General features: G+C 30.9%; 1 protein-coding gene across 1 annotated transcript; it reads left to right on the top strand.

The window, feature by feature from the left end:
* The first annotated feature begins 18,472 nt into the window (after window positions 1–18,472).
* Window positions 18,473–26,301, top strand: LOC134695063 (cardioacceleratory peptide receptor-like). The gene is made up of 5 exons (XM_063556238.1): window positions 18,473–18,577; window positions 20,539–20,870; window positions 21,530–21,665; window positions 23,471–23,557; window positions 24,777–26,301. Exons 1-5 carry the CDS (start codon window positions 18,544–18,546, stop codon window positions 25,016–25,018), a joined length of 831 nt encoding a protein of 276 aa, XP_063412308.1. The 5' UTR covers window positions 18,473–18,543; the 3' UTR covers window positions 25,019–26,301.
* The last annotated feature ends 521 nt before the right edge of the window (window positions 26,302–26,822 follow it).

The following is a 26,822-nucleotide window of genomic DNA, read 5'->3' as shown; positions in this document are numbered from 1 at the left end:
AGGGTCAAAGGGCGAACATGGATATAGCAATATTCAAAATCTATGTCTCATCCATACTCCACTTGCATTAATGATGGACTTGCAAACACCCCAACAGCTTCCCTTGTTCAATGTACAACTTCTGTTTCAGAATAAACCTGTCACGTTTTGACGTAAAGCGAAGGTTGCGCTCCTCACTGTGTTCTATGAGATTTCGACCTATCCTGTTCAGTTGTAATTTGTAGATATCTGCTTGTTAGTCTCTGAAATGTTGACCTATGCACATTAAATCGAACCATGACTTAAGGAACACTTATTCGAGCATCATCAATTCCAAGAGCTTTTACACGATCATTTTAGGCAGACCTGGTAGACGCCCCCATGCACTTTTTTTCGAACGTTTTTGTGTTTTTTTTTACAATTGGTGTGTCTCTGAACGTTGGTGTAACAGCAATATATAATTTCTTTTTAAAAATACGGATACTAAAGGAAAAATATCAATTAAAGGTGCAAACTGGTCGGACTCGCTCGTATTGCTATGTATAAAAGTTTTCAATGTTGAATTGTGATTATTGTTATATTTCGATCACTTTACTGACTCTCATGAAAAACAACTTCTAATGCGTTGAAAACTAATATATTAGGAGTTTGGGCGTGACTTAGTAGATGTCGCAACTAAAATAGAGATCTGTATTTTTTGGCAATACAAATATATCAGTTTTTCGCCGCCACATAGCTCATTACACTGATTCAGCTAATATAAATCATCAATCAATCTAAAAATATTTCAATTTGACATATATGTTTGTCTGTTAGTTTAAATTTTTCACATATGGAACGACCTAATGTCAATGAAAAGAAAGAAACTGATGGTCTTAATGCGAAAAGTGATCGATTACTACTGTTCCATTGCATTATAAACCGATTAACCTAAAACAGAACTATGTCATTTAGTGATGATGTGATTTTGTAGTAATTTTTTTCGTATTTTGGATGCTAATAACAACAAAAAAGAAAGCAATACTAAATTTTAAATTATTGTAAAATATGTACAAATACAGACTAAGGGAAATGAAATAAAAAAAAACCGCAATAAAACTTTTTATTAACATAATTAACTGAGGCAAGCAATGGGAACTGATTTTTGAAATATAAAAGTGATAGTATTTTTTTTTTTATTAAATTATAAACCGATTAACTCAGATGATGTACACTTTAAAAATTGTGATTTAAGAAATAGAATATGTCACACATTATTTTTGTGGTGTTTTGACTCTAAATTCAAAATTCTAACCAATCGGTACCAATGATATTTTCTTTTTAAAAAGAAGCAATACTGCATATTTGATATTTGTAAAACCTGTATGCATGGAGACGTAACGGAAATCAAATTCGATGAAATTCGGAAACACAACCACACTTTCTTCCAACATATTGAGTTGAAAAGACTGATTATTGCCTTAAATCAAAAGACACCCTATCACGAAATGATTGGAAATGCTGTTTTGTTTGATCATCCTTAATAAAAAGTAAAAACACAAAAATACCGAACTCCGAGGAAAATTCAAAAAGGAAAATCCAAAATCAAAAGGCAAAGTCAAAAGTCCAAACACATCAAACGAATGGATAACAACTGTCATATTCCTGACTTGGTACAGGCATTTTCTAATGTAGAAAATGGTGGATTGAACCTGGTTTTATAGCTAGCTAAACCTCTCACTTGTATGACAGTTGCATCAAATTCCATTACATAGTCAACGATGTATGAACAAAACAAACCTACTCAAAGAGTAAAAAATATCGTTACAATATTACAAACTGATTCTTTATTTATAATGTTCTTTGTTCCATTTATTAACGATCTATCGATTTGCCTTCTATTTATTTTTTCATTATTAAATATTAATATTTTGAACATGCAGTCTTGATTTTTTCGGAAGAAATAATAAATGCTTGCCAGAATAGAACCTTTGATAGCCTAAAAAATTGAACAAATGTAATAAGGAGAATATTTCTAAAACAAGATAATATTTATAACTTCTTTTTGACTTTTTTGTATGCATAAAGATCAGTACTTTTGTACATTCGCAACTTTAATAATTATATTATTTTAGAACACATTTACTGTCGTTTAACATGCGTCCCTGCCTGTATATCTTGTTGAATTAAAACTAAGTTATAGTGTGTTGATGGTCAAACTTTTAACACACAAAACCTGTGACACCTAGGTTGAAAATAGGTCATTAAACAAATAATTGTCCAAAAAATAAATAACTCTATAAATCAACATTCCAAACGTTCGAATTAATTCCGCAGTGTTTAACTAAGTTGATTTTTAAACACCAATTCCTCAAACAACAAACAGCGTAAGGTATGAAGTATATAATATGTGAATTAACTATGTAATAGGTGTACACCAATGTTATATCGGTAAACACTATAATTCTATGTTGTGTTGTAGGTGATTTTAAAATGGATATCATTTCTGATTTTCCTTGGTATAATAGCATTCAATGCACTTGTTATCGTGTTGTTACTAACACGGAAGAAGAAGACGAGAATGGGATTTTTTGTTACAAATCTTGCAATATCAGGTATAACTATTATTTTGTGCTCCTTTTCCAAATGATGCCTTATGAGCTCATCAATTACCAGTCGACGGATGAAACATGTTGCGCAAGATCTGCTCTCGGAGGTCTGTTGTGAGTTTGTTTGTTTTAGTTGTGTACTCAGGAGTCAAACGACACTATAGAGACAATCGAAGACATTGAAAACCAAATTAAACACAGAATCACAAAACACAAATGAAAAATCAAGACTAATCATCACGAAAACCTCCAAAAAATGGGTGTGATCTCACTTACTCCGGAAGAATCGAATATTTTAGGATAAGATTTCAGAAAATGTATGGATATTAAAATTTATATCTCTTCATAGTTTTAAAAACATGTTTTACATTTTATTTATTTATGAAGGCCATATGTTGATTTCTATGTTTTAATGTGAATGGCAGTATTTCGTGTCAAGAACTTTTCGTCTTTAAGTTTCTTTGTATCAATTTTGTATTGCGGCTGTTGATTAATTCAAACAATTAGTAATGCTATAGATCTTTTTGCAGTTTATACGGTTCTTAAGGATCCGTTGTTTTTATAATTGGTGTATTTGTTTAAAGATATTGATGAAATGTGACCATTGATATTCAATTATCGCTTGAATTCTAGTTTCAACTATTACTGGTACAAATTGTCATTATAATATTGTATCAGATAACATTTGAAAGCATACGTTTCAATCGTGCCACCATTTCATTTTCCAGAAATACCTGCATAATATCATAAAATGTCAAGTTGAATTAACATGTTAAGGGTAAATACAATAAAGAAAGGGGTATGATTTCAATGACAAAAATCAGATGGAAAAGTTGTTAGCCACAGTTCACCGTTTGAAGTGTAATACCACCAACTTTTAATACGTCACATTCAGTTGCTTTAAAAAAGAGTCAATTAAAATATTCCCCTTAACTTGAAAGTTTTAGGTAAAAACAAATCTACAAGTCATTGCAGTAATACATGTCTTGGTCATATGCATACATCTTTGGTATTTCAAAGCAACTTTTTTTGGGGAAAGGGTGAAGGGTGTTAAAGTATATTTCGAAACCTTCAGATTACTGGATTATCAAAGCTTGTACAAAGGTTAAAAGTGCTGATCATTTGATTGGTAAACTTCCAATCATGATTTGTTCTTATATATTAAATAATATGCTATGTGATTATTTCTTTCTGTAGAACAAGACAGAATCATTCGAAACTCATGCTATGTACTTGTTTATTTGAAACAAAGATAATTTCCGCACCTTATTTAAAAAAAATGTCAATTTTACAAAAACTAATAGGGAACATCAAAAGTGGTACATTGTCGGATACTAAAGAGAATATATATATCGTAAAGTATGGCATTGTCAGTTTATGTTACAATAGTTCAACTTTATAACATTACTTGTAAACCAATTATATCAGACACTTACGACAACAAAGCATTGGCAAGTGTTTAAAGTATGAAAGGGCTAAACATTAATTTGAGCTCTCAATTCTTTTTTAACCTTTGACATTGGCGAAAAGAGCGTGTAAACTATAAAACAAGCTATGATACCATTAACAGTACCAATCTGTTTGCATCGGTTTGTAAGACCTGTACTCATCTGAAAGATACTATACATCACTTACCAATTTTAAAAATAATGACAAGTGAACGAGAGGACATATTCAAGAGTACGCGCCATTTTTAAAACCTAGTTCAACTTATGAATATACGACGTATTCGAATCACAGAATATGAATAACTACATTCTTGACTAATTTGGTTGATAGACGTCATTCATGTCATTCGCTATAATTGACATTGTGCACTGTTAAACTATACTATAAAAAGAACGATGATGATGCTAGCTGTTCATCGTCTAGAGAAAAATGAAATCCATAGTCAATATTAATCTTCCCTGCAAAGCTTTTGACATATTTTTTTTTAATTGAAACAATTTTGTATTTGTAGATCTCTGTCTTGGAATCTTTTACGTTTTCCCGGAGTTGGTTTTCAACAAATTTGGAGTTCCTTGGAATAAATATGTTTGCTATATAGTGTACGCATTTTTCTCACAGTGGTCAGCCTATGTATCTATATATGCAATAGTTGTAATGTCTATAGATAGACTATACGTTATTGTGAGACCTTTATCTGCAGCATCTAAAGGACAAAAGTATCGATTTGGTTTGGCATCAATAGCATGGATTACTGGATCAGTTCTTGCTGTGCAGTACGTTGTTCACACTGACTTCGGGAAGAGGGAGAAGACATTTTGTGTTCATTTCATTCCATACAGGGAGGTAAGTTTAAGAGAAAAACATGACTGATTGGAATCGAGTTGTTTTAATTTCATTTAATCTGTTAGTTGTTGTCTTTTGTGAACTGACTATGTGGTTACTTTGAGGCATGTCATTGCATTTCACAAATTATTTTGTTAGAACCTCATAATCTTCTCGACTTCTTGCAAATGTTGAAAGCTTCTTCTTGCAAAGAAGAAAACCTTATTCTGTTTTACTTTATGCAATTTTTTTTATTGTTTTTTTACCTTTGCTTAAATGAAATCTTAACACAATTTTAAATTTCCAAAAGACGATACTTAATTTCCTTCGGCTGGATATTTGAAATAAACTGGTTTTTGTGTATGGTCCAGACAATGTAATTATAATCTTTACCATATACCCAAAACGAAAGAGCGACATGAACTAAATTTAAAAAGTATGAAATGCCTATTTGCATGTATATGAAAGAAAAACAAAAAACTATATATAATCAAATAAAAGAAAAGTTATCCACCACAGTACAAATTGTGTGGATACAAGCATTTATAGACACCCATTTCTGAATTATATTTATCTTTAAGGTTCGTTTACATATATAAAGCGTATTTGAACTGTTTGGCATATATCTAAAGGATTTCATTTATTTTTCAGGCAATGCTTTATATTGATACCACACTTATGATAATAATTCCAGTCATTATTAACGTCATTTGTTATGCTGGTATAATAATTACAATCCGAAGACGGGAAACATGTGGATTTATTCCGGCAAACAGAAGCGATACAGGTAAGAAGTTATCTTTAAATTGATTTGTCATTCTAATTTGTTGATTCACAGAGTACACTTACTTTCATACGTAATAGTATAACAAAAATCATTACTATCACAAGCAAATTGTTCGATATTATTCATCCACACACTTTGACGAAGTCAGTAAATCAAAATATGTTATTGAAGTCCCTATCTTCCATTTGACTCTGCTCATCAAATTATCTAAGTGCATATTATGGCTTTACAAACATGACCTGAAATACGTTGAATTGAGACAAATTTAGTAAATTGTTTAAAACAGTATTGTTAAATACAAGTTACTCTACTCAATATAAAGCCGTTTTGCGCACGATCGGTAAAAAGCTGTATTCTGAAACTAAAATCTGATATCTTGTAGTAGAATTATGCAGACATTATGATGCTCGGTACATAAATATATTATAAGTTTGTCCTAGACGATGATAGGGGTTAAAATATAACAACAATATTTTTCAAAGTGTCTTGATTTTTTACCCATAAACATGATAAAAATTGCAACTTTAAACAAAGTCTAAGTGCACGAGCCTATGTCATTTGAAAGAGGACTTGCGTTTGAGGGAAATTGATCCAATATAAACTCTTATCATCGAATAAATAGAGAATAATACATGGCAAAATCCGTATCGCATGCTGTATCACCACGAATAACCAATATCAGTCCCGATCGCCGAAGGTCCCAAGGGCTGGTATTGGTCGAGTGGTGATACAACATGCGATACGGATTTTGTCATGTAGTATTCTGTTTATCATAATATTTTAATAGAATCAGATTCATTGGATATAATTTTTTTTTAAATCGTCTGAAGTTATAAGCTAGAAAAGAACTTTATGATTTTCTTGTATTTTTCCAGCCGACTTATTACGTAGTTTTAAAGACTTACTTCTGTGTTTAATATCCACATCGTAATGTCCAATATAACCTTACAATATTCTCAATATACTTTTAAAACCATGTACATGTATATGTATTAAATGCACCCACTAACGATACTGTCTTATAATTTCAACTAAAATTAATATTTATCAAGAATGTAGACATGTTTAAAGTTTTATTGTTTACTTGACGATTATATTTTTCTTGATCATTTTAATTTTAATTTTCTGACGAGGTGAACGAAGGGCAAGAAATATATTCCTTGAAAAGTTTGCTTACTATTTCTAACCAAATCAAAATAAAATTTGCATTAATTTTTGTGTCTAATCCATCAGGTAATGAAAACATACTTCACGAAATTAAAACTTCAGATATTTCTACATCTTATTGTTTCTATAAAAGTCGCGTGTAAAGTTACTGGGAAATATTTTTTTGGAAAAATATCGGCTTTAGTTGAAATGATAGGACATTTGTTTTAGTGGGAACTCATTTTTTCATATGCAAAGATTGCAAATACAGCAACTGGACGTTATAGGTCAAACGTTGACGTCATTCGAATTATGACGTAACGCCAGGTATGCGATACGGGGTATGCGATACGGGTTTAGCTATGCAATACGGGGTATGCGATACAGGGTAGGTGATACAGACTGGAAAAACGAACCTTTATTATAAATACAAAACAGCTGTATTTTGTACTAAATATATGATAAAAAGTGTTATCGGATTGATCATCGTAATGTGGTTTCGGGGCAAATAGTTAAAAAAAAATATATTGTGATTTGAAGTGTTTCAATTAGGCAGCCAAGTTATTTGTAATTAAGATTTGAAATGTGCAGTACTCGCTCGCTAATTTACTAAATATTTTATTTTTTATAGTTTCTACAGATGAAATAATTCCTAAGGCTAGAGTGATTTCAAATGCAAAAATTAAGACGATAAAGCTACTATTAGTTGTAGTATGTGGTAAGTTATACATTGACATCTCAGATTTGATATTGCTGTAGTGTAATTTTAGGACTTACCAATTTTCAATGTTTATTTTAAAATGACAGACCTATAAAAACCAATTGCAAAAATCAAACCCACAAATAGAACTCAACATACATCGACAAACATAAGACGAATGCTCATACGGCGGGTACAATACAATCTTTTGATATCAATATAACAAAAAATAGAATAACAAAAATACTGAACTAATATCAAAATGAAAACTCCTTTATTAAATGGCAAAATGCGCAAAAAACAAAATTTTAATATGAATTGGTACAGCTAATTTCTTATGTTAAAAATGATGGATTAAACCTTGTCACGTGTATTATTCTCGCACAATATTCCATATTATCAACATTATTGTGCAAATAAAGCAAACAGTCTTAGAAGGTTCAAACGAGAACGTTTTAAAAAAAACCAACACAAACTTCATAAATAATAAACAAAAACAGAGATGCAAATATAAAGTAATACATAACACTGTACACAAGAATGATTCAAATGACTGATTGCCAGCTCCAATTAAGTACAATTTCTGATTTTGTGATATAAATAATGCCGTCTACACAGGTAAACTGATCACTTTTTCAAGTGAATATGTTAACAATCCATACATGGTAATCATGTGGTTGAATAGACACTAAATGCATTACCCATTCAAGTTATGTTACATACTTTATTTCTCTCACACTACACAAACTACATAACAGTGGTAACAGCCCATGTTACTCAAAATGACAGCGTTACATACAAAATATTACATGACACTAAACTAATATATTTGGGCATGCGACACACAATTACTTAAGATTCAGTTGTAAACAATTTCTTGATTCTTTAAATCTAATATGATCAGTATTCGATTTAACGTGTCATTTTAAACCTGTATCATCCAATGTGAAACAGTGTACGATTCTTTTATGATGCTGGTTCAAACACAAAACAAACAATTACCTTATGTAACCATTTGCAAACAAATACTATGTTCATTTGCAAATGTTATTAACACAAAATAAACCAAAATGATTCTGTTATCAAGTATTTATTCTTTCATCTTGAAAAGTGTACTTAACATTTTGATAGTCAAATCTGCTCGCTTTTATTTTCTTCGTAAACATATCTACAATGAAAAACGACGCCCTTACCTAGAATCAAATTATTTAAGGATTTAACCTTCTATTTTCATTTGTTTCAGTGTATATATTATGTTGGACGCCAATATATGTGGGTGCATATTTACAGTTTTACGCCAATATAAAAGCCGGATTGATATATAATGTGTTGTATACATTTGCACCATTGAACAGTTTTGCCAATCCATTAGTGTTTTTGATATTTAATTTCAAAATGTTTCGATCAAATAAGAAAAAGACGGATTCTCATTTAATGCACATGAATACATTGAAAACGTCATTATGTTCAAAACGTCATCATTAAAAGTTACATGTGAGTGAAACGTCATCTTTAAAGGTGAAATTTGATTGAAGTGTTTATTTAGCCATCTTGCAACTTTAGAGGAAGTTGAATACAGTGAAGCAATAGGTTTAAAACGTCATCTTAGAGTGAAAGGTCCATTTAAAAGTGATTTTCATGAAGAAACCTTAACATACTCCATTTTTGTTACTGTGAATACATTATCATTTGTCAGATGCCAATTGTCGTGTATTTCGTGGGTATAGTTGAACCACGAAATCGAAATGTCAATGAATGCCAAATTTCCTGTATGCAAACATTGGATAAAGCGCAACTTCAAATATTCAAGAACATGGCAGGGTTCTTTTATTCGCGAAAATTAGTACCTACAAACATAAGTGATTCCAACCTGAAGGCTGAAGGATCTACAGGAACAAACTCAATAGTCAATCAGTAATGGCTATAACAAATAAAAACGAAAACGACGAAAAAAACAATCAGTCTTTTAAACATAACATTGAAATATTTATGGAAACATATTACCACAGATCTCACTAAACAACCGGATGTAATAACAGGTGCTTTCGAAAAGTTAAGATATCATTAATGTCAAACGCTTGACATCAAATGAATTGCGGTTTTGCTTGTGTGGGAAGTTCGTGGAAGAAAATTGAATTCAAAGTGAAAAAGAAGTGCACTACAGCATTCGATATTGAATGAATAGAGGTTCTATTCGTATGCCATGTTCTTGGAAGAAAATTAAATAAACAGTAAAAAAGAAACGCACTGCAGATCGTGAAGTACTAAAAAAAATAAAAAAACGTTATAAAAATGTTAGTTTGCATTTCATATACTCATGGGTAGAAAACGAACATTTGTCAAATAGGTTTTGATGATACCTGCGTTTTGAACAAAATAAAACAAAACTTTTTTGTAATCTTTCTATCCTTTCAAGATCTTTAAACACTTTATCAATTTTAGTGATTTTAGGTGGAGTGATATTCAATAATTTCAATGATATATTGTATTCATTATTTTAAACGAGATTTGTATTAACAGTCATAATATTTAACTCATCAAATATTGGTATATTACTTGCTATTTTTATTTACAAGTCTGCCATTTGTATTGAGTATAATATTGAATTGTAATATTGCTATAATGTAATTGATTATTACCGTCTACGAGCATGTGTAAATAAACAGAAGGAAAATGTCGGAGTGAAGGGATTGTAATAACAAATCAAAGGATAAAAATCTGATAACTCATGTAACACAAGTATTACATATTGCTTGCAAATGCTAATAAAGGAAAGGAATATTATCAAATTGCTCATCTAACAATTTTCATTTTGTCTTAAAAAAATAATAATGGAAACGGGGAATGTGTCAAAGAGACAACAACCCAACCATAGAGGAGACAACAACCAAAGGCCACGAATGGTTCTTCATTGCAACAATAAACAACTCCTGCACCCGTAGCAGTCTTCAACTGACTCATAAACAAGTATGTATACTAATGCAGTGATACTAGACGTCATACTAAACTCCAAATTATTCAAAAGAAACCAAAATTATCAATTATAAAATACTAAGAAATGACAAAGGCTCCTGACTTGGGAAAAGCTAAAAAATGCAGCGGGGTTATTTTTTTTTTTATAAGATTGCAACCCTCTCCCTTCATGTAAAATGAAGTATAAGACTGCGATATCATGTGTATTGCGACTAAAGACGCAAACACATATCATTGGTCGACCAATTTGTGGCGATGTAGAAAAATTTACATGTCTCATCAATATACCTCAGAGATGTATCCACGTGGTTTCCTTGTATCAAAGAACTTCACTTGAAGATAAGGTCGCCTTAATTTATAACAAATCAGTGTCACTATCGCATTACGCTTGGTACAATAGTATCGTACATGAGCAATAGACGGGGAACACGTGTGGAACAGGTTTTACTTACTGTTATGACGCAACTGCGATCACTTAGTTCAGTTTTCTTTGTTGTATATTGTGTTCGATGTTTTGTTTGCTTTTGAATTTTAAAATGACTATATAGCAGGTCAGTTCGTTTTGATCGATAAGTTTGAAAAGACTTTTGTCTTTCGTCACCAGAGATGTGTTTGTTCTTGCTTTAAAGTATATGCATAACTGTCACTATCGACAAATATGTATGCACGAAGGCAGAATAAATATAATAAACCATTGTATGTATTTTGGTATCTTGCAATGCGTTCTTAAACGCATTTTGTCGCAATGCATATTAGTATTTTTTTATTTTGTCTAGTTTCTAGTGTTTTTTTTTGCTTTTAAGAATCAGTGTTCCAAACTTGTCACTAATTGTGTTTGTCATTCATTCGATAATCGACTGATAATAAACTTGAATAAAGTTAAATACAATTATTATGTTGATAACGGTGTTGACATCAAAAGAGAGGCAACATATACAACTCGAACTCATAGATCGAAAATAAACTGAGAACGTCATGGCTAAAAAAGAAATTGACAAACATGCACACCATAGTACACAAGACACAACATAGAAAACTAAAGACTAAATGAAACGAACCCAACCAAAAACTTGGGGTGATCTCAGGTGGTCCGTAAAGGTACGTATATTCTGCTCCGTATGTGACACCCGTCGTGTTGCTAATATTATTACAAACTCAGTAGATAGTTCATATCTTTAAAAGGTTACATTCATGAAAAAAGGGAACGGTATTATACTTTGCAAATTAGGAACATATCATCTGTGGATTGGATATGCCATATATTAACTCGTGGTAGCGTCCTTAAAATTTACGAACGGGTAATTTCTCCTTCACTATTTAGATTTCTTAACTTTCTTGTGAGCAGCAACCTTTTACCGAAGAAATTATGATAGAAAATACAAGACCTTGAATGTCGTATTACTCGTTTATTATCGACACGTGTCTGTGCAGTCGTTGTTGACGTCACAGTATTGAAACGCTTTCTACCATGAAACCCGAGGATGTCACTTTTTCTTGATTGAACGGTTAACTAAAAACTGAAGTCAAGTAATTCAATTATAAGCCATAAAAATGTTGTCATAAGAACATGGATTTTTGTCAATTCACTAAAAACTTGATTGTTACCAATGTATTTGTAATCATGTTATATTATCAATATGTTTCCCGACATCAAGAAGAATGTCTACCGCTCTGCACAATGGTCAGATAATGCTATTGTAAGATTTCCAAGTCTGTCTATTTCTACTGATGTTATATACATGATTCAGTTGGAATAGGAAGTCAACAAAAAGGCAAATATAAAATATAACATTTCGTATTCTCCTTAATTAGATTAAATACAAATGATGTGTAGAAAACGCCTGAACATGATTTCAGTCATCGAAAATTCTGTTTCAAATTCATCAGCTATAAATAATTGACAAAAATTACCACAAATACCTTTCTCTGATATATCCCTCGAGTAACACATGCTTTTAAGATTATACAATCATTTGTCTTTGCTTTAATCTCTGATATAACATTTAATTGATAACAGATTTTCGTCTGAAGATCCTTCAAGAAACGTAAAGCGTCATATTTAAGATTTAATGCATTTGTACTTTGTTCTTTGGAAAAATACATTGAAAGTGATATGCATCATGTACTTTTAGACCATGTTTCTGTGACCGAAATGTGTGAGCCGCGTTATATAAAAATATTTTATGATATTTCCCTATATTAAAAGGTAAATATATTTTCAGTTAAGCATTGGTAACAATTTGTGTAATACGTTTCGCCTTTGTAACTGGTATATAAGCATCGCTGAGGAATTGTATTGTTAATATGATAGAAAATAATTCTACTGTGGTACAAGTGAAAGGTTACCTAGCTATAAAACTATGTTTAAATCACCATTTTCTACAACATAGAAATGCCTGTACCAGGGATATGACAGTTGTTTTCACACGTTTGGTGTGTTCGAGCTTTTACTTTTGCGAATTGATAAGGAATTTTTCGATTTTATATATCCTTTTAGTTATTTTTTTTTAGTCGTGTGATTAAGATACACCTGTCTGATTTACACGTGATGATCCTGGTATCAATGCAGATTTGGTTTGATTTGGAAGCGTACAAATGTTGACTATTCAACTGTAGAAAAGTAATAACTGTTTTCTGATGATCAATTTTTGAATGTTCTTTCTCTAAAGGAAAAAAAATCAACATAGTTGTTCTCTTTCCAAAATTCATATTATAATAAAAAACGTATATATAAAATACAACATGTGGTATGATTGCCAATGAGACAACTATCCACAAAAGACCAAAATGAAACAGACATTAACAATTATAGGCCCCGCACGGCCTTCAACAATGAGCAAAGCCCATACTGCATAGTCAGCTTTAAAAGGCCTCGATAAGACAATGTAAAACAATTCAAACGAGAAAACTAACGGACTTATTTATTTAAAAAAAAAACGAAAAAAGTATGTAACACCTAAACAAACGACAACCACTGAATTAACAGGCTCCTTGGGACATGCACACACATAAATAATGTGGCAGAGTTAAACATGTTAGCGGGATCCCAACTTTCCCCCTAACCTGGGACAGTGGTATAACAGTACAACATAAGAACGAACTTTAAAAATCTGTTAAAAAAAAATTAACTCATCAGATGAACAAAAATATAAGTAGACGTGGCCGGGTACTAATACATCCCGACACAAATAGACACAATGAACAGATCTGAGATCTGTTTGTTATAGTGTGTGATAACTTGACCATATGTTTCAAGTTTATTTATCTATACATAACTTTGTTTTTCATTATTTGATTGTTTTGATTATATCAATAATTAATGATAATGTGATTATATTGCCAACAATTTGTGGTTATAGGATCTTTTAAACAGCCCAATGAGGATCTTTTGAACAGCCTAATGAGGATCTTTTGAACAGCCTAACGAGGATCTTTTGAACAACCCAATGAGGGGATTTATTTTAATACCATCGTTTAATCTGTTTGCATATAAAGACAGTCATAACAATTTTAAAATACATATTGTTTAATAAAAGAAGATAGTCTGAATTGATAGGTCACATTCCTGAAAAAAGGGAACGGGAATTTGGACATATCATCTGTAAATTGGATATTCTATATTAACTCGTGGTAGCGTTCTTAAAATTTTCGAAGGGGTAACTTCAACTTCACGATTTAGAACTCATGGTATAATAACTTCTTGTTAGCAGCAACCTTTTACCGAAAAAAATATGATAGGAAATACATGACCTTGAATGTCGTATTAATCGTTTACTATTGATATGTGTCTGTACAGTCATTCATGACGTTACAGTGGTGTAACGTTTTCTTCCATGAAACACGAGGATGCCACCTTTTCTGGATTGAACGGTTAACTAAAAAATGAAGTCAAGTAATTCAATTATAAGCCATACAAATTATGTGATAACAACATTGATGTGTGTCCATTCATAAAAGTCTTGATCATTATCAATGTTTTTGTAATCATGTTATGATATCAATATGTTTGCCGATATCAAAAAGACTGTATACCGCTTTGAAAAATGGTCAGATAATGATATTGTAAGATGTCCAAGTCTGTCTATTTTTACTGATGGTATATATCTTATATAGTTGGAATGGGATATCAACAAAAAGGCAAATCTACTATATTACATTTCGTATTCTCCTCAATTAGATCAACTAAAAACGAAGAGAAGACAACGACTGAACATGATTTCAGTTATCAAAATTTCTGTTTTAAATTCATCAACTATAAATAATTGACAAAAAGTACCACATACACCTTTCTCTGATATCTCCCTCGAGTAACACGTGCTTTAAAGATTATACAATCATTTAATTGCGTGATTTTTTTTTATAACATTAATCTGATAACATATTTTCGTCTGAAGATCCTTCAAGAAACGTAAAGCGTTATATTTAATATTTAATGCACATGCACTATGATCCTATGAAAAGTACATTACATGGGATATGAATCATGGACTTTTAGACCACTTTTCTGTGACCGAAATTTGCTAGTCTCGTTATGTTTGTTTTAGTGTGTGATAACTTGACCATGTTCATAGAGATTATTTGATTACACTATAAAATTGAGAAAGGAAATAGGGAACGTGTCAAAGCGACAACAACCCGACCATAGAGCAGACAACAGTCCAAGGCCTCCAATGGGTCTTCAATGTAGGAAGAAACTCAAATGACAAATCAAAAGGACAAAATAAAGGAACTGAAATAAGATCAACAAACTGTTTCAATTACTGAATCACGCCTCAAGCTCTAATTGCAGTAACTACAGACGAATTGCGAGCGAGTGTAACGAATTTAGCTGTTCATCTTCCATTTCACAAATATTTCTTAACGCTAAGAATAATATTTACAACTTAAGAAGCAAATCATCGTGAAAAAATATTATTACTTGTTATATGTCTGACGTCAAAGCTAGCATTACATGTTAGTTGTTATCCTCTGACAAAACTCTTTATCATCAAAGATAATACTACTGTCATAGACCAGCAGTGGGTAATAAGGGATATAAGATTTACTCTCTTATTGATTGTTTTTTTTTATTTATTTTAATATATTGTCAATAGGAATAAACTTCAATAGGTGTGCCCAACAGAAATTTGTCTACATTATGAATTAAAATTAATTTTGATTGTCATTTTACATTTGCACGAGATAACTTTTGAAAAAGGCAAAAGTAAAAGAGGGATCCCCGTTATGGTGAGATGATATAACTACAAGTCGGCATTCGGATTTTCCAGCTTAAATCAAGCGTTCACTTATTTTGCAATGGTTACATGGTTAAGTCTATTAACATTGATAAAATGTGTTTATCATTATCCCGCTTCATAAAAAATCTTTCAACTCAAAACAAGCATTTTAAAACAGATATAATAATATTTAACTCATAACACATTTTAGTTAATTATTCATCAACCAACATCATAGTTTCTGCAGGCATTTAACATTTATATAATTAAAAATAATGAACAGATGTTATTATAGAAAAAATGCAATCATTATTTCGAACATCATTTTGAGTAAATGTACAACACTTTTTTTTATACATGTTTTATCCGAACTATAGTAAAGAAATTATGATACATTGTGCTTGTACGAATCAACAAAAAAAAAACAATTTGAAAGTATAAGTTTTTATTCTCTAAATATTGTTCATACTTTGATCAAATTGTCAAATATTTTAACTGTAATTAAACTTGTATTTTTTTATCTTTCTAGATATATTCGTTTGATTTTGTTATGTTAGCAATTTTCCATCTTTTTGTAGATAAATATTGCAATCTGACGTCTATGTAGAGCATCTTATGCAATAATAACCCTTTTATAACTGACAGCATTACATCAATTAACACTGCAATCAACAAATCTGATAACTTCTAAAGAAACGATGCAAATGTTTATCATCAACAACAGTTAACAAATGCCGCCTCTAATATAAGTTGTTATATAACTAATGGGGGTAATATATATTTTGGATTTACAAAATGAGCAGGGACATAAGATCAAATGTACTATCAGTGTTATACTGTTTAATTTGTTTATATAAAAGCACTTGTTTATTTCTTTTAAATCCATCAAACGAATTATTTACAAAGTTTATAGGCTGCAATAACTACAAACACATATAACAGGAAATTAATGTCAGCCTTTTTTTTTATCTTCGGCAAACACTCTAAGGTTGCTTTCAAATGTATTAATCCTCTGCATGAATCCCAGTCGATTGTATTGATGTGTACATATCATTCCTACATTGGTGGTATTTATTACAATGATAGTAACACTTTGTTGATACAGGTAGTACTATTCTCTCAGCCTTTATCGAAAGACATTAGAGGTTATTTTCTATTACATTTGCACATTTGGTTCTGTATTATTATTTGTTTAATGGCATTCGTGTATTATACCCGTTCCACACCGTACAAATACATTATCATACGATTATCATATAATGTCTGACATCAGAAAAAGAATAAAAGACAACATAAGAAATACACGCTTCAAGAGGAAAACCAAAATTGCCAACATGTAAAAATTAATTTCCATCTTTTAGTGCAATACAGTCAAGATCATTTATTTTAATTAAAATAGCTCTTGATACTTTTAGACTACATTTTTTGTGTCAGATTGATTGATTTTTATTTCTCCTTTTTTGCAGATTGTGAATCAGTGCTTTCATACTAGTCATCTGAAACCAAACAAGATGATAATATAATCGAAAATACAATACATATGGATCAGAGTCCTATGGAAGTATTGGTATCCCAGTTGTTTCTGTGACCCAGTTGTTCCACGAATACTGTAATGTTATAAAATGATTCTTTATGTTTAACCTGTTGTTAAGATCATAAGATTAAACAGTAATTATTTGAAGCTTCTATAAATGCCAAACAGTAAAATACAGATGCATTTGTTTGCTATTCCATAATTTATATGTTATATAGGGAATAACGAAAAGCAATACATGTTTTTTTTTCATAAACGGAATTCTGCAATGACACTAAAGTTATCAAAGGTATCAAAATGATAATGAAATACGCCATGATTAATGAAGTTAATATGTATTTCCATTTGAATGATAGTTTCATTTTTGATGTTCCTCAAAGTTCAGTATTTTTGTGATTTTAACTTTTTTCCATACGCTTCCATCGATTTCTTCTATATTCGTTATTTTAGTAAACAAACGTGCTTACATTGAAACCACAAGGGACAATAAAGCATGATAGAAGAGAGAGATATAGCAGCAGAGACACACAAAAACATGGTGACATCTGGAATCGGATAGAAAGAAATGATTGGAAATGCTGTTTTGTTTTATCATCCTTAACAAAATATCGTTACAATGTTACAAACTGATTCTTTATTTATAATGTTCTTTGTTCCATTTATTAACGATCTATCGATTTGCCTTCTATTTATTTTGTCATGATCAAATATTAATATTTTGAACATGCAGTCTTGATTTTTTCGGAATAAATAATAAATGCTTGCCAAAATAGAACATTTGATAGCCTAAAAAATTGAACAAATGTAATAAGGAGAATATTTCTAAAACAAGATAATATTTATAACTTCTTTTTTGACTTTTTAGTATGTATCAAGATCAGTACTTTTGTACATTCGCAACTTTAATAATTATATTATTTTAGAACACATTTACTGTCGTTTAACATGCGTCCCTGCCTCTATATATTGTTGAATTAAAACTAAGTTATAGTGTGTTGATGGACAAACTTTAAACACACAAAAACTGTGACATCTAGGTCGAAAATAGGTCATTAAACAAATACTTGTCCAAACAATAAATAACTCTATAAATCAACATTCCAAACGTTCGAATTAATTCCGCAGTGCTTAACTAAGTTGATTTTTAAACACCAATTCCTCAAATAACAAACAGCGTAAGGTATGAAGTATATAATAGGTGTACACCAATGTTATATCGGTAAACACTATAATTCTATTTTGTGTTGTAGGTGATTTTAAAATGGATATCATTTCTGATTTTCCTTGGTATAATAGCATTCAATGCACTTGTTATCGTGTTGTTACTAACACGGAAGAAGAAGACGAGAATGGGATTTTTTGTTACAAATCTTGCAATATCAGGTATAACTATTATTTTGTGCTCCTTTTCCAAATGATGCCTTATGAGCTCATCAATTACCAGTCGACGGATGAAACATGTTGCGCAAGATCTGCTCTCGGAGGTCTGTTGTGAGTTTGTTTGTTTTAGTTGTGTACTCAGGAGTCAAACGACACTATAGAGACAATCGAAGACATTGAAAACCAAATTAAACACAGAATCACAAAACACAAATGAAAAATCAAGACTAATCATCACGAAAACCTCCAAAAAATGGGTGTGATCTCACTTACTCCGGAAGAATCGAATATTTTAGGATAAGATTTCAGAAAATGTATGGATATTTAAATTTATATCTCTTCATAGTTATAAAAGCATGCTTTACATTTTATTTATTTATAAAGGCCATTTGTTGATTTCTAGTGAAGTTACGTCGCTATATGTTTAAATGTGAATGGCAGTATTTCGTGTCAAGAACTTTTCGTCTTTAAGTTTCTTTGTATCAATTTTGCGGTTATTGATTAATTCAAACAATTAGTAATGCTTTAGATCTTTTTGCAGTTTATACGGTTCTTAATGATCCGTTGTTTTTATAATTGGTGTATTTGTTTAAAGATATTGATGAAATGTAACCATTGATATTCAATTATCGCTTGAATTCTAGTTTCAACTATTACTGGTACAAATTGTCATAATAATATGGTATCAGATAACATTTAAAAGCATTCATTTCAATCGATCCACCATTTCATTTTCCAAAAATACCTGCATCATATCATAAAATGTCAAGTTGAATTAAGGGTAAATACAATAAAGAAAGGGGTATGATTTCAATGACAAAAATCATATGGAAACGTTGTTAGCCACAGTTCACCGTTTGAAGTGTAATACCACCAACTTCTAATACGTCACATTCAGTTGCTTTAAAAAAAAGTCAATTAAAATATTACCCTTAACTTGAAAGTTTTAGGTAAAAACAAATCTAAAAGTCATTGCAGTAATACATGTCTGGGTCATACGCATACATCTTTGGTATTTCAAAGCAACTTTTTTGGGGGAAAGGGTGAAGGGTGTTAAGGTATATTTCGAAACCTTCAGATTACTGGATTACCAAAGCTTGTACACATGTTAAAAGTGCTGATCATTTGATTGGTAAACTTCCAATCATGATTTGTTTTTAGATATTAAATAATATGCTATGTGATTATTTCTTTCTGTAGAACAAGGCAGAATCAAACGAAACTCATGCTATGTACTTGTTTATTTGAAACAAAGATAATTTCCGCACCTTATTTAAAAAAAATGTCAATTTTACAAAAACTAATAGGGAACATCAAAAGTGGTACATTGTCGGATACTAAAGAGAATATATATATCGTAAATTATGGCATTGTCAGTTTATGTTACAATAGTTCAACTTTATAACATTACTTGTAAACCAATTATATCAGACACTTACGACAACAAAGCATTGGCAAGTGTTTAAAGTATGAAAGGGCTAAACATTAATTTGAGCTCTCAATTCTTTTTTAACCTTTGACATTGGCGAAAAGTGCGTGTAAACTATAAAACCAGCTATGATACCATTAAAAGTACCACTCTGTTTGCATCGGTTTGTAAGACCTGTACTCATCTGAAAGATACTATACATCACTTACCAATTTAAAAAAATAATGACAAGTGAAAGAGAGGACATATTCAAGAGTACGCGCCGTTTCTAAAACCTAGTTCAACTTATAAATATACAACGTATTCGAATCACAGAATATTAATAACTACATTCTTGACTAATTTGGTTGATAGACGTCATTCATGTCATTCGCTATAATTGACATTGTGCACTGTTAAAATATACTATAAAAAGAAGGATGATGATGCTAGCTGTTTATCGTCTAGAGAAAAATGAAATCCATAGTCAATATCAATCTTCCCTGCAAAGCTTTTGACATATATTTTTTTAATTGAAACAATTTTGTATTTGTAGATCTCTGTCTTGGACTCTTTTACGTTTTCCCGGAGTTGGTTTTCAACAAATTTGGAGTTCCTTGGAATAAATATGTTTGCTATATAGTGTACGCATTTTTCTCACAGTGGTCAGCCTATGTATCTATATATGCAATAGTTGTAATGTCTATAGATAGACTATACGTTATTGTGAGACCTTTATCTGCAGCCTCTAAAGGACAAAAGTATCGATTTGGTTTGGTATCAATAGCATGGATTACTGGATCAGTTCTTGCTGTGCAGTACGTTGTTCACACTGACTTCGGGAAGAGGGAGAAGACATTTTGTGTTCATTTTATTCCATACAGGGAGGTAAGTTTAAGAGAAAAACATGACTGATTGGAATCGAGTTGTTTTAATTGCATTTAATCTGTTAGTTGTTGTCTTTTGTGAACTGACTATGTGGTTACTTTGAGGCAGGTCATTGCATTTTACAAATTGTTTTGTTAGAACCTCATAATCTTCTCCATTTCTTGCAAATGTTGAAAGCTTCTTCTTGCAAAGAAGAAAACCTTATTCTTTTTTACTTTATGCAATTTTTTTTATTGTTTTTTTACCTTTGCTTAAATGAAATCTTAACACAATTTTAAATTTCCGAAAGACGATACTTAATTTCCTCCGGCTGGATATTTGAAATAAACTGGAATTTGTGTCTGGTCCAGACAATGCAAATATAATCTTTACCATATACCAAAACTATAGAGCGACATGAAATGAATTAAAAAGTATGTAATGTCTATTTGCATGTATATGAAAGAAAAACAAAAAACTATGTATAAGCAAATAAAAGAAAAGTTATCCACCAAAGTTCAAATTAAGTGGATAAAAGCAAAGATAGACTACCGTAGTTGCAATGCAACTGCAACTTTTTACCTTTTGCTGAATTATATTTATCTTTAAGATTCGTTTACGTATATATAGCGTATTTGAACTATTTGGCATATATCTGAAGGATTTCATTTATTTTTCAGGCAATGCTTTATATTGATACCACACTTATGATAATAATTCCAGTCATTATTAACGTCATTTGTCATGCTGGTATAATAATTACAATCCGAAGACGGGAAACATGTGGATTTATTCCGGCAAACAGAAGCGATACAGGTAAATAGTTATCTTTAATTGATTTATCATTCTAATTTGTTGATTCACAGAGTACACTTACTTTCATACGTAATAGTATAACAAACATTTTTACTATCACAAGCAAATTGTTCGATATTATTCATCCACAAACCTTGACGAAGTCAGTAAATCAAAATATGTTATTGAAATCCCTATCTTCCGTTCGACTCTGCTCAGCAAATCATCTAAGTGCATATCATGGCTTTACAAACATGACCTGAAATACGTTGAATTGACACAAACTTAGTAAAGTGTATAAAACAGTATAATTATAGATTTGTATTGTTAAATACAAGTTATTCTACTCAATATGAAGCCGTTTTGTGCACGAGCGGTAAAAAGCTGTATTCTGAAACTCACATCTAATATCTTGTTGTATAATTATGCAGACATTATGATGCTCGGTACATACATATATTATAAGTTTGTCCTAGACGATGATAGGGATTAAAATATAACAACAATCTTTTTCAAAGTGTCTTGATTTTTTACCCATACACATGATACACATTGCAACTTTAAACAAAGTCTAAGTACATGAGCCTATGCCATTTGAAAGAGGACTTGCGTTTGAGGGAAATTGATCCAATATAAACTCTTATCATCGAATAAATAGAGAATAATACATGGCAAAATCCGTATCGCATGCTGTATCACCACGAATAACCAATATCAGTCCCAATCGCCGAATGTCCCAAGGGCTGATATTGGTCGAGTGGTGATACAGCATGCGATACGGATTTTGTCATGTGGTATTTTGTTTATCATTATATTTTAATAGAATCAGATTCATGAGATATCAATTTTTTTTAAATCGTCTGAAGTTATAAGCTAGAAAAGAACTTTATGATTTTCTTGTATTTTTCCAGCCGACTTATTACGTTTTTTTAAAGACTTACTTCTTTGTTTAATATCCACATCGTTATGTCCAATATAACCTTATACCATTCTCAATATACTTTGAAAACCATGTATATGTTTTAAATGCATCCAATAACGATACTGTCCTATAATTTCAACTAAAATTAATATTTATCAAACATGTAGACATGTTTAAAGTTTTATTGTTTACTTGACGATTTTATTTTTCTTGATCATTTTAATTTTAATTTTCTGACGAGGTGAACGAAGAGCAAGACAAATATTCCTTGAAAAGTTTGCTCTGTATTTCTAACCAAATCAAAATAAAATTTTATATTAATTTTTGTGTTTAATCCATCAGGTAATGAAAACATACTTCACGAAAATTAGAACTTCAGATATTTCTACATCTTATTGTTTCTATGAAAGTCGCTCGTAAAGTTACTGGGAAATATTTTTCGGAAAAATATCGGCTTTAGTTGAATGATAGGACATTTGTTTTAGTGGGAACTCATTTTTTCATATGCAAGGATTGCAAATACAGCAACTGGACGTCATAGGTCAAACTTTGACGTCATTCGAATTATGACGTGACGACAGGTATGCGATACGGGTTATACAATGCGATACGGGGTATGTGATACGGGTTTAGCTATGCGATACGGGGTATGCGATACAGGGTAGGTGATACAGACTGGAAAAACGAATCTTTATTATATATACAAAACAGCTGTATTTTGTACTTAATATATGATAAAAAAGTGATATCGGATTTATCATCGTAATGTGGTTTCGGGGCAAAAAGTTAAAAAAAATATTTCATGATTTGAAGTGTTTCAATTAGGCAGCCAAGTTATTTGTAATTAAGATTTGAAATGTGCATAACTCGGTCTCTAATTTACTGAATATTTTGATTTTTATAGTTTCTACAGATGAAATAATTCCTAAGGATAGAGTGATTTCAAATGCAAAAATCAAGACGATAAAGCTACTATTAGTTGTAGTATGTGGTAAGTTATACATTGACATCTAAGATTTGATATTGCTGTAGTGTAATTGTAGGACCTTCCAATTTTCAATGTTTATTTTAAAATGATAGACCTATAAAAAAATCAAACCCACAAATAGAACCCAACATACATCGACAAAAAAAAAGACGAATGCTCATACGGCGGGTACAATACAATCTTTTGATATCAATATAACAAAAAATAAAATAACAAAAATACTGAACTAATATCAAAATGAAAACTCCTTTATGTAATGGCAAAATGCGCAAAAAACACAATTTTAATATTCATGAATTGGTACAGCTAATTTCTTCTGTTCAAAATGATGGATTAAACCTTGTCACGTGTATGATTCTCGCACAATATTCCATATTATCAACATTATTGTGCAAATAAAGCAAACAGTCATAAAAGGTTCAAACGAGAACGTTTTAAAAAAACCAACACAAACTCCATAAATAATAAACAAAAAAAGAGATGCAAATATAAAGTAATAAATAACACTGTACACAAGAATGATTCAAATTACTGATTGCCAGCTCCAATTAAGTACAATTTCTGATTGTGTGATATAAATTATGCCGTCTACACAGGTAAACTGATCACTTTTTCAAGTGAATATGTTAACAATCCCTTCATGGTAATCACGTGGTTGAATAGACACTAAATGCATTACCCATTCAAGTTATGTTACATACTTTATTTCTCTCACACTTCACAAACTACATAACAGTGGTAACAGCCCATGTTACTTAAAATGACAGCGTTACATACAAAATATTACATGACACTAAACTAATTTATTTGGGCATGCGACACACAATTACTTAAGATTCAGTTGTAAATACTTTCTTGATTCTTTAAATCCAATATGATCAGTATTCGATTTAATGTGTCATTTTAAACCTGTATCATCCAATGTGGAACAGTGTACGATTCTTTTCTGATGCTGGTTCAAATACAAAACAAACAATTACCTTATGTAACCATTTGCAAACAAATACTATGTTCATTTGCAAATGTTATTAACACAAAATAAACCAAAATGATTCTGTTATCAAGTATTTAATCTTTCAACTTTAAAGGTGTACTAAACATTTGGATAGTCAAATCTGTTCGCTTTTATTTTTTTCGTAAACATTTCTACAATGAAAAACGACGCCCTTATCTAGAATCAAATTATTTAAGGATTTAACCTTCTATTTTTATTTTTTTTCAGTGTATATATTATGTTGGACACCAATATATGTGGGTGCATATTTACAGTTTTACGCCAATATAAAAGCCGGATTGATATATAATGTGTTGTATACATTTGCACCATTGAACAGTTTTGCCAATCCATTAGTGTTTTTGATATTTAATTTCAAAATGTTTCGATCAAATAAGAAAAAGACGGATTATCATGTAATGCACATGAATACATTGAAAACGTCATTATGTTCAAAACGTCATCATTAAAAGTTACATGTGAGTGAAACGTCATCTTTAAAAGTAATATTTGATTGAAGTGTTTATTTAGCCATCTTGCAACTTTAGAGGAAGGTGAATACAGTGAAGACTTCAATAGGTTCAAAACGTCATCTTAACGGGAAAGGTCCATTTAAAAGTGATATTCATGAAGAAACCTTAACATATTCAATTTTTGTTACTGTGAATACATTATCATTTGTCAGATGCCAATTGTCGTGTATTTCGTGGGTATAGTTGAACCACAAAATTGAAATGTCAATGAATGCCAAATTTCCTATAGACCTGTATGCAAACATTGGATAAAGCGCAACATCAAATATTCACGAACATGGCAGGGTTCTTTTATTCGCGAAAATTAGTACCTACGAACATAAGTGATTCCAACCTGAAGGCTGAAGGATCTACAGGAATATACTCAATAGTCAATCAGTAATGGCTATAACAAATAAAAACGAAAACGACGAAAAAAAGCAATCAGTCTTTTAAACATAACATTGAAATATTTATGAAAACATATTACCACAAATCTCACCAAACAACCGGATGTACTAACAGGTGCTTTCGAAAAGTTAAGATATCATTATTATCAAACGCTTGACATCAAATGAATTGCGGTTTTGCTTGTGTGGGAAGTTCGTGGAAGAAATTTGAATTCAAAGTGAAAAAGAAGTGCACTACAGCATTCGACATTGAATGAATATAGGTTCTATTCGTATGCCATTTTCTTGGAAGAAAATTAAATAAACAGTAAAAAAGAAACGCACTGCAGATCGTGAAGTACTCTCGCGTTATAAAAGTGTTAGTTTGCATTTCATATATTCATGGGTAGAAAACGAACATTTGTCATATAGGTTTTGATGATACCTGCGTTTTGAACAAAATAAAACGAAAACTTTTTTGTAATCTTTCTTTCCTTTCAAGATCTTTGAACACCTTATCAATTTTAGTGATTTTAGGTTGAGTGATATTCAATTATTTCAATGATATATAGTATTCATTATTTTAAACGAGATTTGTATTAACGGTCATAATATTTAACTCATCAAATATTGGTATATTACTTGCTATTTTTATTTACAAGTCTGCCATTTGTATTGAGTATACTATTGAATTGTAATATTGCTATAATGTAATTGATTATTACCGTCTACGAGCATGTGTAAATAAACAGAAGGATAATGTCGGAGTGAAGGGATTGTAATAACAAACCAAAGGATAAAAATCTGATAACTCATGTAACACAAGTATTACATATTGCTTGCAAATGCTAATAAAGGAAAGGAATATTGTCAAATTGCTCATCTAACAATTTTCATTTTGTCTTAAAAAAATAATAATGGACATGGGGAATGTGTCAAAGAGACAACAACCCAACCATAGAGGAGACAACAACCAAAGGCCACGAATGGTTCTTCATTGCAACGATAAACAACTCCTGCACCCGTAGCAGTCTTCAACTGACTCATAAACAAGTATGTATACTAATGCAGTGATACTAGACGTCATACTAAACTCTAAATTATTCAAAATTATCCATTATAAAAGACTAAGAAATGACAAAGGCTCCTGACTTGGGAAAAGTTCAAAAATGCAGCGGGGTTATTTTTTTTTATTTTTATAAGATTGCAACCCTCTCCCTTCATGTAAAATGAAGTATAAGACTGCGATATCATGTGTATTGCGACTAAAGACGCAAACAAATATCATTGGTCGACCAATTTGTGGTGATGTAGAAAAATTTACATCAATATACCTCAGAGATGTATCCACGTGGTTTCCTTGTATCAAAGAA

This window comes from Mytilus trossulus, chromosome 13 (genome assembly GCF_036588685.1).
Source record: "Mytilus trossulus isolate FHL-02 chromosome 13, PNRI_Mtr1.1.1.hap1, whole genome shotgun sequence".
Classification (NCBI taxonomy): domain Eukaryota; kingdom Metazoa; phylum Mollusca; class Bivalvia; order Mytilida; family Mytilidae; genus Mytilus; species Mytilus trossulus.
Note: the sequence above shows the minus strand (reverse complement) of the source record. Positions and strands in the feature narration are given on the sequence as shown.